Here is a 19,837-nt window from a genome sequence, read left to right on the forward strand (position 1 = left end):
GATTGGTTTCGTTTTTTTTTTCGTGCCGCTCAGTACAATGGTAATACGAGAATGGCTGCTGGTCACTGGCGTGAAAAATGTAAGCGTTGTTGCAGAGCATTATGATGCATCATTTGCTGGCCATTGATCAGGAAAATATTACTGGGTACAAACAAGCCCAAATGGTTTCGTTCATTTGTTCGTGCACATACGTAGCTTATGCTCTTCTCATACCTGCGACATTTCTTTTCCGTTCGCAGCCTCGATGACATCATTCTTCTTCCGGCCATATATGTTGGGGTTCTGACGATGGGGCTCTGCTTCACGACAACAAAGCTAAATTCTTCCTATAATTAATTCTCGTTTACTTTGCCTAATTACTAGTCCACTTTTTTTCGAATGCACTTCTTTTGCTTGTTTTTGCGCTCTCTGAATGATTCATCATCATTCATGAGCTAAACGCCATTCATCGCCGTTTAGAACTGGCGTATCAAGTCCCGTATGACCACGGTCACTCTTCCTATAGCAAGCCACCTGGTAGCAGGTACCTTTTATGCCAACAACCTCATTATCGAGGAACGCATGCACAAATTGTCGATAATCACGGGATAATACGTGCGCTATAGCGAGAGAAAGGACAAACGCTCAGTTAAGCTGAATTGACACTTATAAAATGCGCAATTGCTCAGTTGTACGGCGGTTTGAAACTTGGTAAACTAGAAAGGACTCAAAAACAAGCTTCAGGGCAATGACGCCATACTAAAGTTCTCGCGTCAGCTTCACATGTGACGTCATCAAAGTATTTTGATTTCGTATTCGCGAGGTGGTTTATTCTTTAAGAAGAAATGACAACAATCCATTTGAAAGTAAGCTCAGACCGAACACGAACCAAATCGCTTTTGAGTACTTCTATTGCACAAAGAGGGCTGGAAAATGTGAAAATAGTGTAAAATATGCAACGTTTCGCAGACGTCATCGACATCTCGTATAGGCTAAAAAAAAAGTCTGCCATAAATTTCGTCCACCAGTACAAAACCATGTCTGGTGAAGACTGGAGCTTTGAGAGAATGTTATGCCTCATGCAAACACACACACAATTACTCTGTATTAATAAGGTGCCCTACAATGCAAACGACCACTAATATGCACTATTTATTTTCAACCAGCTAATAACTGTGCAACGAGCGACACAACAAAAAGTGATTCGCGTACGTTAAAAGAAAGGAAAACAGAGCTGTGGATTAGAGAGCAAACGGGGGTATAGCCGATATTCTAGTCGAGATTAAAAGGTGGAAATGGAGTTGGGAAGGCCGTGTAATGCACCAGACAGATAAGGTGGTCCCTTAGAGTTGTAGAATGCGTGCCAAGGGTAGGGAAGTGCAGTCGTGGACGGCACAAAATTTGGCGGTGGGATGAAATTCGTAAATGTTCAGGCATGCGTGGAATGGTGTCAGTTGAGGACACAGGTAACTAAATATCTGGGGTAACTAATCTCTGGGAGAGGCCTTTGTTCTCCAAAGGACATAAAATAGAATGATGATGATGGTGAAATGAAGCAGACGCGCCGCTGTGCATGTGCCAGCTGAAGGGGAAGACGAGGGACCGTGCCGTGATAGCGAGTGAGCCCTGTGCTAGTGACAGCCCTTGCAGTGCGTTCATATACTTAGCGTTCCAGTAAAGTTGTCAAGGACAATAAACCTCGTCGCATCGATTATGATTTTGATGATTGCGATAGTCGTGACAACTGGCTAGCCCGCGCCAGGCTACGGCTAGCACAAGGTCCCTCCCATCCTTGTTTCGCGGGAATAAGCCTTCGTAGAAACATGACATGATTCGCTAATCTGGTGGCATGTCAATGTCGACTTTGATATAAAAGGGAGATACGGATTCGTGATCGTATGCTGGAGAGGATTTTCGTACGCACGTGATTTGTGTGTCCCAAAACCTAATACGCACAATGCATCAAGTTAGGCATGCATGCATACAGAGAGCGCGCACAAAGGACGTACGCAAGATCTTGTTCTATCGAGACAGGGGCTCACAGGAAAATGGAGATGTGAAGCAATCAACAGCCATCGAACAAGAGATGCCTCAGTCTGCAGCCAATGTATCGACGAGAGGACATGTGTTCTCCCGGACGAAGACAAGTTTCCTTGTAGCTACAGCATGACACTTATTGGACTACTGCAAATTAACTGAAGCGTAGCTTATACGTCAAGGATTATTAATCTGCAGCCTTTTTTTATTGCTCTTATTCATTGACATTTGTTTTTATGGTCTATGGTTCGCGATAAGTGTGCATCGTTTTCGCAAGAAACATCTTTCATACAAACTTCGTGATCTGACTGGACACAAAGAAGGGCGGACTCACGACTCAGTTTAGCGAAAAAAACAAACAAATACTGCGGTTGTACACACATATAAGTATTTTGTTTTTTCCTTCAGTGGCCTCTGTTGCATCTCTGTGCTCGTCTGTCCCCTTCTTCGCTTGTGTGCCGCGTTGCCACGCGGTTTGTATCAATGTATCCTTATCAACCAGCCCAGCTATCAACGCTGTTAAAGAAACATTTTGTCGTTATTCGCAGGTGAGTGCCGATGAACGTGACGTCGGGTGGCGTGGTGGCCGGTCCCCTGGTGCCGTCGCTGACGGTCACCCCGCCGTCGGCGACTGGCACGGGCTCTCGGCGGTCCTCGGTGTGGGAGGGGCCCCGCCGCCCTTCAGCCTGGGAGCGGCGCTCGTCCGTCTTCGTCGACGCCGTGGTGGCCGAAGACCTCGTCGCCTGCCACGACGAGGACGCTGCGGCCGCTGGCTTCGCGCGCAAGCAGCAGGTGAGAACACGGACCGCCACAGGCGTCCGGGGAGCTTCTCGTTAGGGTGGTGCAGAACTATCTCAAGGTTGGAGACGCATATATATATGTGTAAATAACGCCCGACTAGTGCTTGAAGTACGCTAAGAATTTTAAGAAGGATGTGTGACGCAAGGTTAACATTATCGGAAGAAGTAAGAGGAGACAGAGAGGGTGCCTCTTTCGTAAGTTGTGCAGCAACTAGCTCAACATGGCACTCTGATGCTCGAAGAATGCTAATCACAATAAAAACAAAAACAAAAAAGAAACAAAAAGCAAAAGAAAACATATTTGGTTGCTTTCTACTGAGAAATTTTTCCGCTTTAACAGCGATTTCGCAGTAAGTTATTGCAATAAGGTTCGAGCCGGAGCAGTGAAAAATTTAATCTCACGTTTGCATTTCTAAAATGTCAAGCTTACATGCACTGTGATTGCAGAAACAAGCGCCGCATTCACGTTTATGTTTTTACAACGCATGTCCACTTTCGTATAACATATTCTTCACCTCTATATACAATTACGTACAGGCCAATGCAACCTAGTGCAACCAGGCATGTCGGTAAGCGACGATCATAAGGGAAGCCTAAAGGATAGAAATATCGAAACAGGGAAGTATTTTATGCATTCTCCCTTTGCAACGCGGTGAGAGTTCGACTGATACAGGCCGTGGAATACAAAAGTGGGTGAAGTGAGTGAGAGAACTGAAAACGAAGACAGGGATGTTAAGCAGTCATAAGTGCGGTTGGCTACCCTACTCTGGCGCATTAGAAAGGGGAATAGAAGAAGGGAGAGAGAGAGAAATGCGGTGAAAGAGAGAAGCGATTTGAGCTGGATTAGTAATTTACCCTGCCCAATACCAAATAAGTCACTCTTACCTCTAGAACATGCTTTCTAAGCCAGAAAAGACTCAAAAGCGAAAGACGGGGGCAACGCCGGCATTAAGTTCACGCACAAGTTTGCAGTGACGTCATGAAATTTGACACCGTCAGCTCGGGTCTAATTAAGCTTATTTAGCAGTAACTATGGACTCCACCGCATTCTAAAAAGGCAAGAGATTGAACATAGAGAGTTTCAAGAACTTTTACTGAACCCCTGCGGCTGAAATGCGAAAAAACACATTGATATCCGCGACGGCCCACAGACGTATCGGCACTCGCGTCTGGCGCGAAATTCAAACATTTAAAGATAACCTTTTACTGCGAAAGAATTAAAGTAAAATTTTGCAAGAATACTTTATAATACACATTGATTTATTACTTCTTTTTAGTGCCCCTTTACGACTTGTTGAGTAACATATTGCGGAACGTCTTTGCGCGGTGTCTGTACAGTAGCCTTTTTGCCTACATCGTCTGTTGGCTCTCAGCAGACGAAGTTGTGATGAAACTTTACAGCGTAGCTTCATTTGCCTCTTCCTTCCTTCTTGGTGCCCGTTTCTGACCACTGTCGATCACAGAGGTGCGCAATAACGCAGAAACGTCGTGCTCCCACAACTCATTGAAGTTGCACCACACGATATATAGTCTCGTATCGGCCTACATAGTGTCTCATTCGGACAACACAGGCTAGCGTCTTTCCGCACCCTTAACTTTCATGAAGATCTAATGTGCTCCATTTGTCTGTTGTGTTTACCAAAGGCAGTGTGCTACGTGTGTTATGAGTGAACTCGGGTGATTTATGACGCATCCGCATTGTAATAAGCGATTTCAACGCACGGAAGTCGTCAGTGTGGGGCCTTTCGGCAGTAGCGAGGGCTAGCCGATATCAAGCGAGGCGATACCTGCGTCGAGATCCCGTGGACGTATTGATCACATGTTCAACTGTGGAATTGTCAGTATTGAAAGTCGTTAAGTGCCCTTTTACTTTACCATCCACAGACTGCTATAATGCGCAATCACGCAAGTTCTTAAGCCATGAACACGCAGTAATATGTAAAAAATGAGCACTGCACATTATACACAATATATTTTGTGTTTCAATGCAGCGTTCACCAAAAGTAAGAAAGCTTCGCTTACATTGAGTGGCACTAAGGATGAGTTCTGTCCAGATTTCTTTATTTATTACTTACATTGTTGGACGACTAAAACCAACAAACTCGCTGTGAGAGACGCCATAGTGACATTAGAGTTTGGAGTAGGAGAAATAATAAACGGGGAGTGGGGGGGGGGGAGGCTATGGATAAATTTTGTCCACCTCGATTTGTATAATGGATGCCGAAGTCACGATATACACAAGTATTTTTTGCATTTTGCTCCCAATAGAATGCGGCCTCTGCGGCTGGGAATTGAACCCGCGAAATCGTGCTCAGTACCAGAACGCGATAGTCACTTGGTCAGCTCGGCGGATAATTCAAACTTTTTTTAATAAAAATGGCACTGTGAAATCCTACGCCATTATATACCAGAGATGATACATGTTGTCCATGCCCGATATACAAGCTGGAACAATCTCGCGATCTTGCGCAAGCCATAAGGAGAAGTTAAATTCGATTAGGCTGGAGTCGATATTGAGCTCTCGAGATTGGTGGTGAAACTCAACTAATCTTTTCTTCAATTGCGTAAGCAGCCCTTCGGAAGCGCGTTCAGAGCAAACCTTTAGCGAACTGCCGCAAGACTGCTAAGTTTGCGTTTTGGTGGCAGAGCGGTACAGATTTTAGACGCATAATGCGTGTACATGTGTCAAATGGCACGTGAAGCACAAGCCTTCCTCAGGCTTGTTATATTGCAGCTTTTTGTTCCTGTTTCTGTTACGTATAGCGAGAGAAGAAAATGAATTCCCTCTCATTTGCTGCTAGCCTGCAGGATCGCTATTCGATTACTTCGCGCAGTATTCTATGAAAAATCATAATAACCGATGACGTAACATATGTCAAAGCTACACGTGGCCTACGGAGTAGGCCTTGGCATGCTGCAAAGATAAACGCTTTTAAGAAGGAACTATAACACACGTTGTGAATTGAAGGGACGCAGGAGGGGACGGTATGTCTATGAGGCAGGCAGGAAGTATAAATGCACTAATACTGAGTCGCATTGTGGAATTATAAACTTGGTTTAAGAGTCTTGTGCATGGCTAAATGAAAACTTTGCTTTGATGATGCTTCTTTTTACTTACTTTAGTTTACACAGTCATTTCTGAGTGGCTTAAGCCGTCAATATTGCTTTGCATGCTGAAGTGAAAGGACGATGACATCTGTTCCGCTGCGCTTAATGTGCAGGTGGGCATATACGGATGGCGCAAGCGGTGCTTGTATCTGCTGGTCACGCTGCTGTTTGCCATGGTCATCATGAACGTGGCGCTGACGGTGTGGGTGCTCAGGGTGCTCGACTTCTCGCTGGTGAGTGAGCAATGCGTGCTGCGTGCGTTAAAACCTCCACATTTCTATTAAGTGCAGTTGTTTTCTCCCACCCAAAAAAGGAGTCATGCTAAGGGTGGGGACGCAATTCGCTAATCACAGAATAACTGAACCGGTCCTAAAGAAAAGCGATCATTTAGAGAACTAACCACAGGACGTAAGTCCTAGGGGCAGTTCGATTCCGCTTTCTCTAGGGTTATCAAAAAATGGTGTAGCTGCGCTTAGACATTCGGTGCTATTATGTCATTGGTGAAAATGGTGTTGACACAGAGACCATGTCATTTAACAATAATGGGCCAATGATGTCAATGTTATAGCTGGCCTCGGACCACCAAGAATGAAAGGAGAAAGAAATAACTTGTGTTATTCTGAGTGAAGGTATAGCTTCCATTCCAGGCCTCTCTCGTGCCACATTGGTTTCCTGTTTCATCACGAGCACCATCATGTGAATGTCCATGTTCCTATACGCCCCGTATCCATCAACGACGGAGCTCCTCCGTTATCTCAAGCACAGCGTTTACTTTAGTGTCGCGTTATATTAAAGCGCAGTGCGGCCATATAAACGCTGCAGGCCTTTCATCTTCAACGTATCATGAAAGCTTGTTTCTCTCGCTAAAGCCTTTCTGTACTCGAGATAACAAGAAATAAGAAGGAGCACGCATGGAATTTATCCGATATTTGCATAATGCGCTTGTGTTAGAAAACGTGGCGATTCTTTTTCGTCTAGCTTTTTAATTTATGCTCACAGTGCAAATAAAAATTTCAACGCGCTGGTATTATAAGTTGCCTTAACTTGAGTTTTTCTTCTCCGTCAGGATGGCATGGGCCGATTACGCATAGTTGAGAATGGTGTGCGGCTCGAAGGGGAAGCAGAGTTCCTGAATTCACTATACGCCGCGCAAATACGATCAAGAAGGGTAAGTCCACATTGTAGTGTTCGCTCACATTGCGAAACTTTGTATACGTTTGCGTTTGTATCACCAGAAAAGTACGCAAAGCTATCGTTACCTGAGGTTCCTATAGGCCTTATAACCAGAGCACATTCTAAGAACAGAGGCTTGCTTTGCAGTGTTTTGCAGGATTGCGGTGCTGGTCACATATCTGGCTTCATTACTGAAAGTTCTTGCAAAGTACGATTCACTATGCTCACTTTTATAGGGTACCAACGCAGTAAACTTATTTCATCGCTGAGCGCTAATGAAATGATGTTGTCAACAGCGGATAAACGGTGCTGTCTCTGCGCGAAAGCTTTCGGAAGAGTCCCAAGCTTCTATATAACTGACTGTGCGTTCAAGCTGCGCATTCGGATTTCAATGTGACATTTTTTAAACTCACAACGTAAGTGCAGCTCCAATACATCTAATTTGAAATGTCCCATTCATTTTTTACTGTTTCTCCTTATCTAAATTGGGGTTCAATTTTAACCGATAAAAAAAGGCTCTCAAACGGACAGCGAACAGCTACAGGTTCTTTTAATTACGCTGCGCTTTAAGGTAACTGCGCGACTCACGACCTCCACCAACATCGAAGAGACGCCTGTTACTGTGCCAACTCCCTCCATATTCAAGACTACAAATCCAGGTTGCAGGTTGCGAACCATCCTTTACCTCTCTCTTCGCTTCCGTTTACGTCTTACCCCTTTTATTTCCAAGAACGCAATCGTCTCTGCACGCAAGCTTACAGAGCGCAGCGAGGCAGGGTCATTGCTCAGCGGCCACACTTACGCGAACCCTAAGCACTGAACCACTACACACGCGTGCACAAAACGCTTCGGCCCGCCTGACTTCCGCGCGATTGCGAGGTCCGGAGAACAGGCGTACTATTTTTTATCCCCGGGGAGTAAAAGGAGAGGGCTAGCATATCGGACGGGTGGACGCAGCGGGCCTCCCAGAGCGCATTTCGAACTTGCGCCTAACAAGAACCACGGCCGCTGCCGGTGGCAAACCGCTCGTGTCGCCGGCGCACGTACGGCGGCGGTGGCGGCGGAAGCGAACGGTGCTCGACGGCCAGCCGTCGAACCCCTCCACCACATCCTCCCCCCCCCCTCCTCCCGTCCCTTCGCACCCACTGCACGCATTCGGTTCGACTCGCAGGGCGTTAATGGTATGCCGCGATCATCCTGGGTTACCTGTTGTAGGGACGTGCAATGCGTGTGGCGGCGGTGTAGAAGAGGGTGCGAGCGAGGAGGGAGGAGGTGAGGGCACAGCATAGGGGGAGGGCGGAGAGAGCGCCGTGCGGCGGCTGCGGCGCCGTTAATAACGGTTGGCACGCAATCAGTGGGGTCTCATTAAGCCTACGACACGAGGCACCTCGCGCAAGCTTCATTAAGCCCTTAACCTGCAGGTCGCGCGTGCGTGCGTGTGTGCGCGGGCGTGCGAGAGCGCACTCCATGTCGCCAGTCGGTGCTGTTTGGTAACGACGACCGGTGTGGTACTGCCCCCAGAATATGTTCGGTGGATAGGCGGGCTGCCGAGAAGCAGTCGTGAGATCGCGTGCCTCGTTTTTCTATTCGCTAGCGCCCGCGAGCGTAGTTTGTTCGAGTGCGTTGACCACTGCGTGTTTCTTTATTTCTCCATTCGTGGCCGATATCAGGACAGGTCGCCCGGAGCGACAGGTGTTGTAAACAAACTACAAAACGAGAGAGGAGTAAGTTGTACAAAGTATCGAATGTAGATAGCGCGCCTGTAATGCGCACTTAGGCAGGTGCACCCGTGTGTGTTGCTCGCTACCGTGAGTTTTCGAAACACGCTCCCCGGGCTTAGTTGCTATACTGCCTCATTGGGCCGCAGGTACAGGAACGTCGATAACTCTGCGTGGTACTGATTGGAACGTACTTTTTTTTTTCACGATGTTTAAGTGAGCCTCCCAGGTTTCCGTTAGGCGAGTTAACTCTACCGCTGAATAATAATAGAAAAAAGACAGCTGCTACCGTACATTGCCGATTATAAGTCGATCCTCCAACTTGTAACTCCTTATAGGCACAAAAATGAAGACTCCGAACACAGCCTCACTCTGTGGCCCTAGCTCACCAATAAGCTTTTAGAAGAGCGAGTCATGCAAAGGAACACTTATTTGTCCATGTGACGTCGCTTACGACTCGTCGTCGCTTGAGAGAAGGCCGCAGTCGCGGTCATTGCCACCGTGTCAGCCAATGCTGCTGCTCGCCGTCGGAAACGGTGCCGGCAGTACCGAGATGCCGCACCTGGAATACGCCGCACGGAGCTTGCCGGTTGACACTCCATACCAGGCATCGTTGACCCATTGCGCTACTTCGCTCATTTAAACAGTGAGGATTAAATTCCTTACGGTGCATATCATTATCGACAACTAGAGAAACCCGACATTTCCACCACGTTTCTCTTGCCCCGTACTTTGCTAACACTAACTTATTCCAGCTTTCTTTCTTTCCTCAGACAATCACTGATTGTAACTCTTTGCCGGCTTAGTGTGTGGATTCTATTGACCTTATAAGGGACCATGTTGTTTAGCTCATATTAATATTGTTATGGGTTATTTGCTACACCTAGTTTTGCTTGAATTTGGATGTTGCAATTTAACATTGTTATATTTTTGTATTCCACTCCTGCTTGCGCCTCACGGCCTGCGGTATATAGTTGAGAAATAAATAATAAATAAATAAGAGCGTTTCAACCGCCCTGTTGGTGTCTTCTGGTTTTCCTCTTGGAAACATTCATTGTAGGACAGGCCCATGCAATCTTTGAAGGAGTTATTCAGTGCCACGTCCAGCGGCTGAAGAATAAGTGTCAGTCCGCCCTGAATGATGACAGGCTTACATCCAGGGTCCGGTAATATACAGTATATGTCTTTAAAAACAGGGTGTCAAAATACTGAATTGATGTGCTAGATTTGTTTTCGTGGCAATCTCTGTTGCTGCTCAAGGTAAATGTTTTGGTGTACACCAGTACCTTATGTACTGAAGCGATCGCTTTATTTCCAGGAACAGCCCCTCAACATAGAGTCTTCCAAGAACATTACGCTCAATGCCAGAAATAAGCAAGGGCAGATTTCTAATCGACTTTTTATAGGTGAGTGCGTTCTCTCAGTACGGCTTCTGTGAATATGAACATCATGCAGGCATGCGTTCAAATATCTTATTCATATACAATTTTTTATAAAACGTACCCATTTTGCAAAAAAAGAAAGAACTACGAAGAATCAGTAAACATAAGAATGCCACAATGAACGCGCTCAGCTACCCAGAAAAACTTCCAGCTGTTTTTCTCATTAGTGTGCAATAATAAGAACATTTGTTTTTTACAAAAGCACAACTCCTAAGCCGAGCGGAATCACCCCGTTACCGTCAGGGCCACCTGCAGCTCTGCGGGCGCTATCCAATCCACACACGTTGCGGTTGCTGCGTCAAGCTGTTATCGATCGCAACAGCAGTAACACAGAATATGGCAAATCAGTTACGCGGTAACCTGCAACGTGGAGAAAGTTTCTTGGAAGGTAAAAACAGTCATCCAACGTAGAGTAACACCAAGGTTGAAAGGAAAACCACACCGGCTTCTTATAGATTCGCGAAATTTGTCTTGATGCGTGGATCGAACCCGGGACCAACTCTTCGCCCTGGTGGTCACTGCCCCGCTGTAGCTTACGGCTGCTCCCAGGCACGTAGTAGTTTTTCTCTTTGCAGCTGTAATACGGTTCCGTTATGCTATTGTACAAAACATGAATAAAAAGTAAATTGTGTTGTAAGGAGAAAAAGGGAGGAGGTGGGTAGGTTACTCGAGTACTCCAGCAAATCGTGTACATGCAGCGTTTCAGAATGACCAAAGACCTCTCACAGAGGAACTTATTTTAAAATACCGCCATCACAAGCCATCGCAGCAGAGGGCGACGAGGGCACTGTTGCGGTTTTTGAGGGCGACAGAATTGGACAGGCGGCTGTAGCCTGAACAGATGTTGATAGTGCGGCAAGTGTTACTGTGCTGTGCGATGACAGTATTCGGTGCCAGTGACCGATTGTGATTGTGTGTCTACGCTCCTTCCTTTCCTTATCTCTACTTTGTTACCACTTTACCTCCCCCTCCCCTCTCTCCCCAGTGTAGGGTAGCCAACCGGATCTTTTTCTCTGGTTAACCTCCTTGCCTTTCCCCTTTCCTCTCTCTCTCTCTCTCTCTCTCTCTCTCTCTCTCTCTCTCTCTCTCAGAATCGTTGCTTTTAAGTTTAAAATATGGTTCGCTCGTTGATTTACTCTTGACTATGTCAATGAAGGATTACAACTAAGTGTCAATTTGTTACTGTTATAACTGCTTTAGACTGCAATTGTTTTCTTAGTATTGCTACCTCTGTAGGGTAGGCCTCGGCCAGGTTCGATACATAGAAGCGCAGCTCTCAAGCGACACGGGAAGGAAAGACAAGAAATGTGCGCTACCATTTTTCTTGGTTGCCTTTTCTGGGTTGTTTTCTTTTGTAAGTAAGTTAAAATGAGGGTTATAGAGAAGAGACTGTATTGTGTTCGCCGGCTTGGTACTCACGAGCGTAATACAATGTGGTTGTTTTCGTATCCATTACAGGAAATTCAATCGTTGAAGCTTTCGCCGACGAGTTTCGAGTGCGTGACTCGAGAGGAAAGCTGCTATTTCGGGCTGCCGACGATGAAGTTACAGTCGCCGCAGACTCTTTAAAAGTCACCGGTGAGAATTTACGCCTCGGAGTAGATCTCTTCTTTCTCCCTAAGGAAACAAAAAGCAAGCCTAACTCAGAGTTCACGGTTTGCTTTTATACTCATGGATTCAAGCGATATCGCAGTCTTGTTAGCAGAACGGAAATGACCGTAAAAAATTTCGTGTCAAAATAACGAAATGTGCTGCAATAAAAAAAAAAAAGAAAAAAATAGCGGGAAATCATTGGAGTCTTCTATGAAAATTGTGCATGAGAAGCCAAAATTATGTCAAATTGCACACGCTTCCAAGAAGGGCTCTTATCGCCTGATACAGTGAATTGCGATAATTCTTACTATTATTATTGTGAATAAACCGTTCGCAAACCTATACTTTGCTTCACAATGGAGTCAAACTTGTTGATACAGAAGCACTATAGGGCATTCAACTGAATTTATAAAGAGCTCATTTTTTTTATATTGCGTTGAACGAGTACTCAGAAGCAGAACAGAGGCACCCGATTTTGATTATTTATAATGTTTGTTCGGTTCCTATGGTGTGACTATATATATATATATATATATATATATATATATATATATATATATATATATATATATATATATATATATATATATATATATTTATATTGCACAGGGCGATCTACCTATCTATATAGAAATACATGTAGATATATCTAGATCTATATCTATATCTATCTATCTACATAGATAGATAGATAGATAGATAGATAGATAGATAGATAGATAGATAGATAGATAGATAGATAGATAGATAGATCGCCCTGTGCGAGAGCCAGTGGGTACATGTTATGACTACATGAATGATTTGTGTCTTATTTGCATAAAGAAAGTCCAGACATTATTTAATTAGACAAGTAACGATTGAGCAACCGTATTCTAGTGTCTTCTTTGACCTGAAATGTTGTTTTGTTAAACACTTAAGATGGGATATGGCACAAAAACTGATTCATCATCGGCGGCGCGATTATAACGTAGTCGATTCCTTCTGTAATTCCACCAAGAAATAAATGTTCTACTATGCTTTGTCTTTCCAGGTCCTGGAGGCGTAAGGTTCGACGGGTCGGTGCAGACACCGTTAGTCCGTTCCGAGACGTTCAAGCAGTTAAAGTGAGTGCGCTTGTAATGTCCGTAAGCCCATGATTACTAAAAAAAGAAAACAGCGTTGCGCTATTTCTCTATCCGCTTTCCGTTCCGTGGATTAAAAGCAGTGAATCTCAATCTCTTGTATAAAGAAAAAAAATGAACAAACCGAAACAATATGCAAAAAAAAATAATACTTATGCGCTTCTTTGTAAAATACGTACTTTTTGTTCGTGTAATGCTCTTGCCGTACGTTTGACTTATTGAGAGCCTAGCGAATGACGATATGCATGATGAACCGTAGAATTTGCCCGCGTTGCATTTTCCTTGCGCAGGGCTGTTAAATGCATAAGTTCAAACGTCAGACGTTAGGAACATGGAAGAAATTCGAAACAGAAATTGCTGGTTGCAAAAGAAAAGAAAGAAAATGGAAGCGAACGCTTATTCTCAGCGCCGCTAACGCATAATTCTTTTCAGGCTCGAGTCGCCTACCCGAAGGCTTAAGGTGGAAGCGCCGCAAGGCGTTCTTGTGGAATCAAAAGCTGGAGACATCAGTGTCGCCTGTCACCAGAACCTTACTCTCCAGTCGAGGCAAGGCGAGGTAAACATTACGATAGCCAGCAGTGCATTTTAATTCATATATATATATATATATATATATATATATATATATACAGGGGCTTTCTTTAGCTGCATGAAACCTTTAAAGAATTGTCTATGGCAGATAGCACAATTCTTACCCTTGATGTAAATTACTCGATGAGGCGGCCGTTTATTCTACGAGAAATGAAAATGTTCAATTCAATAATTAAGGTGATTACGCTAATTAACTTTCTAATTAATCACTTTACGCCACATATTTCAATCTACAAATTATAGCCACTGAATTAGCGCTGCGTATCCACTTGGAGCGATTTGTCTGGACCGCACCAGTTCCGAGATATTTATTTTCAATGTGTCCGACGAAATGCATTGGCGTTCCAGTTACTTTTTTAAGAAACAGCTATTTTATGCATTGAAGCACAAGAGTCACTTGAACACCAACGCATTTCGACGGGCACTTTGAAAATTAATATCTCGGAAATCTGGCTGTCCACAGGATTCGTTCCAAGTGGATACGCCGTGAGAATTCAGCGGCTAGAATTCGTAGATTTAAATATGCGGCGTAAATAAATTAATTAGCAAGTTAACTAGCACAATTACGTTAATTATTGGAGTGAACATCTTGATTTCTTCTAGAAGTAATGGCCACCTCATCGAGTAATATAGATGAAGGGTTAGAATTTTGCTATCTGTCATAAGCAATCTAAAAAATTTGGTGCAGCTAGAAAAGAAAACACCCTGTGTATATATACATATTTACCCCATAGGCCCGGGCCATCTGTTAAATAAACATTTATTCAATCAATCAATATGTAAGGAGGGACTACATTGTATTATAAAGGAGACCGAAACTGAACTTAGCATGTTTCAGAAAGTTTTGATTAGTCATAACGGCCTAAAATGCGGGGCAATACTTTGAAATGCGCGACGTATCACTGACGTACCAGCGCTGGAGTTTAAACGCGAAATTAAAATGATCTTCTGGTCTGTCTTATCTTCATTACCATAAAATTAACAAAAGTAGAGTTTCGAAACAAATAATTAAGCGAATCAGTGTTTATCTTCAGTGTCCCTCTAAGACACTAAAGGGAAATGTACCATTGGCAGTCTGCATATATTAAAAGAAAGAAAAAGAAGAAAAATGCTGTAAACGCCCAGGGATCTACATGGACGTCAGTTTTGAGTTCCGCTCCTTTGAAGTGTTTTGTGAAGGAAGAAGCTCTGTATACCCCTAGGTGTTCTAAGAAATGCCAGCAGTAGGTTCGCCTGAAACAAAAGCTACTCATGCATAACTATTCCTTCTATTATCACCCAAGTTAGTGTCATTTAATAAGTGGTAGTAGTACGCAAAACGCACCTAATTTCGTTTTGTTGTAGAAAGAGGTCTGCTTACACTGCTACCTTGCAATGCTTACTCTGCTAGTTTATTTCTAAGTGATCACGTCTTGAACGTAAGAGATCTTTACGACTGCCAACTGCTATCCATTTGTAAGGCAGTATTCCGTAAACTGTGTCCTAACTTGCAAAGCGCCGAAAGTTTCCGAGAAAATAGGCCCATTCATCTAACAAGACACCACGCATACCGACATATCCCACGAACATGTGCTAATTATGCCTACCAGCTCATAAAACAGTTTTTTAACACGAGCGTTCAAGAAATACAACTTAATTGCAGATTTATTGCGTGTTATATCGAAGCAGGAGTTATTTGTTTTTTGTCATGCTATCAGTGACTAAACGTTTCTTGTTGTTTCTTGTATGTCCAATCTGCTCATATCTTATTTTGCCCATGTTGCTTCTTGCGCTTGTTTGTACATACGTGTTTGACTAAGCTGCTTTGTTCATTGCTTTAATGTTACCGAGAAAGTAGGGCCAGTTAACCTGTTTAATGTGAAGCTTTTAACCTTACCTTTACCACAAATTGCGCACTGTAGATTTCTCAGAAATAAAGCCAAAGCCAAAAGGTAATAGCCTTTCTTTTGTTATGTCTTCACCACAGATATTCCTCGACTCGGAACGGATCGTGTTCCAGAACCTCAAGACTCCGCTGCCGGCGTTATCGGGGAGCCCTTACAAGAATGTGTTTCAACTTTGTGTTTGTCAGACTGGTGTGTTATTCCTGTCTGAACCGGATGGACAGTGCCGAGCAGATGACAGCGTCTGCAAGTGAAACTCAGCCAACCCAGAACTGTGTGCGCCAAGGTCAAGCTTACGCGTTACCGGTCGAGCTTGTGCACGCGCCATATCCACACACAGTAAAGATGCGAGTGGGAGAAGAAACGACCGAGGTGATAAGGCGTGCTATACGAATATTGTGACAAAGCACAGATTCGAGAGCAGCAGACGTGCTCAAGGTGTAGGTACTCTTCCACGGTCTACCAAGTTAAACAGGAGTTGGAACGCTCAGTGTGCAGTTGCTGATATGACAAAAGTAGAAATCTTTGGGAAAAGGCAAGGACACATACTATACTCACGTAAAGCGGGTTTAATGCGTAGTTTTTTTTTACTGCATACAATAAAAACTGCGCATTGAACCCTCAGTGGTTTAGTCATGGGTTCATCAGCCGGTCAGGGCCGGCTCATGAACTTCAGGATGGCTCTTGTTGACGTAAGCCTGTAACTTTAAATTGAAAGTTTTATGGTCATCAGATCGAGGTGATGTTTTTAACTTGCGCTGCCCACTGTTGTCTGCATACGAGGACAAGATCTTATATGAATGAACGGACAACGGAAGTGAAGAGTAAATCAACTCTGAATCACTCACTAGGCTGTCGCACGACTAAAGTGAGCGGGAACCAGATGCTCTTTTTCACGGATGACACAAGATAGCTTATTAAAAAAAAATATTCGCAACAATAATGAAAGCATAGGAGAAAAGCTTTTCACCACGTGGAATGAGTGTTGAGTCAGGTAAATGGGTATTAGACTAAAGATGAACATTACTTTGAACACTACTCAGCCCAAAGCTGCATGTTTAAGGTGAGCATGCTGCGAGTGTGCGAATGAAAGTTTCCTTTGTCTGTTTTTATTCTCACCGCTCAGGAAACGTCAAGATCACTAGTTTCCGCGAGTGAACCGTTTTCTGTTAGAGCTTCGATGTTGAAGAGTAGAACAGTGAATATATCTGTTGCCGGAAAATTGTTGCCTTATACGTCACGTTGAGTGTCTGTAAATAAACGCATATCAATCATTGTTTACGGAGTGCGTTCCCTGGTTTCATTTCAATGCGCTCGTTTTGCTGTACGGTGACGGTAGGGCGTTGTCGAAATAAATATGCTGTGAGAGTGGCAGCATAGTCGGAGCTGTGCTGTACAAATTGGGCTCCTCATGTGGCCTGCCCCTAGCTGAAAGAAAATGGACACGTTTGTTATTTCTCAGTTTACAAGGTATGCCTTTAAAAGTATGCCTTTGACGACTGAGCTATAGCTAATGGTGCTGGTAGTTTCGAAAAGGAAGATTTTTCCTTCTGCACCTAGGTGTCGAAAATTATTTCGTGCGTTCAGAGATTGATGGTTCCGCCATCAAGATCAAATGCGTTGAAGTAGTCTTGTAAGCCACTGTGCTTGACTAACACGGAAAAGAGAGTAAATTGGTAAAGTGCCATAACTACAAAGCAATGTGGAAGGACAAAAGTACCAGTGCAAAAGCACACAAGAGCACTTCTGTCTGCGTCCTTTCACGCTTGTTAGCAATTATGGTGAGCGAGACAGGATGCATCAAAAATCAGAGAGGTTAATCATAGGTTGTTCCGGTTAGCTACCCTGCACGAAGGGAAGGGGTAGGGGGATGAAAAGATAGAGAGCGAAAGGGGAGAGACAGAAAAAGAAAGACGAGCATGAGCTAGGTGGTTTCATACACTGCAGAGCGGTAGCTGGCTGCATTCTTAGTCTATCACGAAAGCTCGGGGACTGCAGGCACCGGAGAACCGCGAGTAAAGGTTTCTGCGTGGGGTCTCTTTGGGAGTACGGACCTAGAACTTCATGTTCAGATAAAATACAATTATCCAGTTGGTCCAGCAGTCACATCACTTGCCTATTGGCATTACAGTGCAGGCAGGGACAGAGAGTGTGTGCGAGCGTCTCATCACAGCTTCACGTGTCGCACGTGGAGCTGTCGGCCATTCCAATAAGAAAGACATAGGAGTTGGTAACTGCGACGCCGACTAACAAACCGTACAACATGGCATGTTTAGGTAGTGGTAACCGAAGCGGTAGATGTAGCTGCATATCTTGAGACAACTATTATCAGGCCAGTGCACATTCACCGGACATCGAGCCCAGTCCAACCGCAGGCAGTTCGCGAAAGTGGAATGAAAACACACCGATTGTTTTCATGAGCAGATTGGGTGGCTTAATCGGCGTGGTAATTCCCGCTGATATTTCAGCGTTCCGGAAGCGATTGAAATATAGTCATATCCCTTGTTTTGGTTGCGCCGATAGGTCTGTCGAATTTCTCAGGTTCATTGTTTATTGGATTCCTGGGGCATTGCGTTGTCTATGCTTTGGAGGCCCGCCTTGGAGTCGCAAGAAACTGTCCATTGTTGCTGTGGCCAACAATCGATAGTTTTAAATGAAGTGCAGAACGGAGTATCTCAAGCCCTGCGCCCATCGATGTGGTTACGCATGATGTTATGAACTTGATTTCTTCAGATTTTGCCGGAATGATGACTGCAGCCGCAGGGCTGTTGAGGTTCACTGAACCATCTATGTAGGACTGTTGCCGGGTGCTTCGTTTAAAGCTTGCAACGGCACTCCAGCCTTCTTTTTGATGCCCGAAAGTGTCAAGTGTACTTGCGGCAAGTGCTATACCCCAATGGTGCTGACAATCATGCAGCAGGCGTGAATTGTGTTGGTAGGTAGGTCTGGTGCTTTGCAATAGTTTTGGAAAGAATTGAATTATGGAAACTCAGTTTGGTCATTACTAGCTGTCACAGGCAACGCGCTTTTGCCGTCTACGCCAAAGCAGTGATCTTCATACATTAGGTCAAGAAACCATTTCCTTAGCCTATCGAGGACTGGTCGCCTCTTGTAGTAATTATCGTGGAGAGCTGAAAACTGTCCACCAAACTGCGCTCACTCGCTTGTGAGAGCTGTGAGCGCCACGCCCTCTTTTACCTCGGTTTCTAACGGCTTGTTTCGGTGTGCGCTCGTTCCCCAAGAGACGTTCGGTTACCTTGCTTCCGACAGAGAGAAAAAGAGAGAGCAGGCAAGGTACCGGAGCTAGATAGAGAGAGAGAGATAGTGGCAGAATTCTTTATGATGGAACCGGTATATACAAGGAAAGCAACGAGGTACGGTTGCAAAATTACACAACACGGCAGCCGTTACGACACGCAAGTATGAGAAAGTTCTCTCCGCTATTGTGAGCTAGAAACATCGCCGCGCGCTCTCTCGGCACATTGTGTCGCCTATATATGAAGCGCGCCCGCTAGCTCACAAGCGCCGAAGCGGCCCGGCGAGAGTCGAAGCAATAGGCCCGGCGCGGTGGCGTTGATCAAAAAATGATGCCGTTTACGGCGAGTGGAATCCGATTACGGCGAAACATTTTTCTGCGCTCCCCGAGAGTGGGCCGCCGCTATTCAACGGCTCTGGAGCGGCGTCGCGAATAGCCGAGCAGTGCCGGCTCCTGCCTGCGTCCCCGCGACAGTTGTTGCCGTTTTGCGCCGTTATAACATTGGAAAAGACGCTGGAATGCGCTGTGGCGGATAGGCGAGCGCAGATTCTCGAGTCAGCACGAAGCAGAACTACGGACACGGCTGCAATGGGCGTGGGCTATGTTTTGTGTCCATTTATGTCAGTCGAGTGCAGACCATTTGTAACTGTAAGGTGGCTGTGCCGTGAAGTCTGGTAGACATTAGCATAGCACCATAAACAGTGCTGAAACGGCAATTACATTCGCAGCTTGAGCTACTTCATTCTCTCGGAGCATTTGTGCAATACAAGAAGCTACACTGGTGCCTCGGTATGCAGGGGATCACAAATGTAGCTTTGTTTTTAACCTCGTTTCAGCTACGGACATTTCATATATGTTTCCGGCTGCCTAGGAAGGCTATTTTCTTTTTAGCGGAATCTCTTTCTCCTCAGGACCTAAAAAAATTTCGCACTCACTCACTTTAGAGGTATCCGTTGCCTGCTAATTCAAAGAAGATTGATGTTGACAGAAAGATGAATATTTGAAAGTGACAGAGAGTGGTCGAACAATGAATATCGCTTGAGCCAACGTTCCGGCAAGGGGTGTGGCCTTCGTTAGGGCTGCGGGCCACGATTGATCAATACAAGAGGGAGCTGCTGTATTTAATGACAAGCTGG

The 19,837-nt window shown here is 44.8% G+C and overlaps 1 protein-coding gene across 2 annotated transcripts in view; it reads left to right on the forward strand.

Annotated features, from left to right (window-relative positions):
- The window catches only part of LOC142572049 (zeta-sarcoglycan-like), a 58,591-nt gene extending 41,865 nt beyond the window's left edge, over positions 1 to 16,726 (forward strand). The window contains exons 2-9 of one of the 2 annotated variants that reach the window (XM_075680851.1): positions 2,542 to 2,808; positions 6,038 to 6,157; positions 6,991 to 7,092; positions 10,134 to 10,221; positions 11,716 to 11,835; positions 12,881 to 12,953; positions 13,404 to 13,527; positions 15,529 to 16,726. In XM_075680851.1, coding sequence (XP_075536966.1) covers positions 2,575 to 2,808; positions 6,038 to 6,157; positions 6,991 to 7,092; positions 10,134 to 10,221; positions 11,716 to 11,835; positions 12,881 to 12,953; positions 13,404 to 13,527; positions 15,529 to 15,699 — 1,032 coding nt within the window. In that variant the 5' untranslated portion in view covers positions 2,542 to 2,574 and the 3' untranslated portion in view covers positions 15,700 to 16,726. The remainder of the gene's footprint in view (positions 1 to 2,541; positions 2,809 to 6,037; positions 6,158 to 6,990; positions 7,093 to 10,133; positions 10,222 to 11,715; positions 11,836 to 12,880; positions 12,954 to 13,403; positions 13,528 to 15,528) is intronic. The other variant, XM_075680850.1, reaches the window with a different exon arrangement.
- The last annotated feature ends 3,111 nt before the right edge of the window (positions 16,727 to 19,837 follow it).

This window comes from Dermacentor variabilis, chromosome 2 (assembly GCF_050947875.1).
Source record: "Dermacentor variabilis isolate Ectoservices chromosome 2, ASM5094787v1, whole genome shotgun sequence".
NCBI lineage: Eukaryota > Metazoa > Arthropoda > Arachnida > Ixodida > Ixodidae > Dermacentor > Dermacentor variabilis.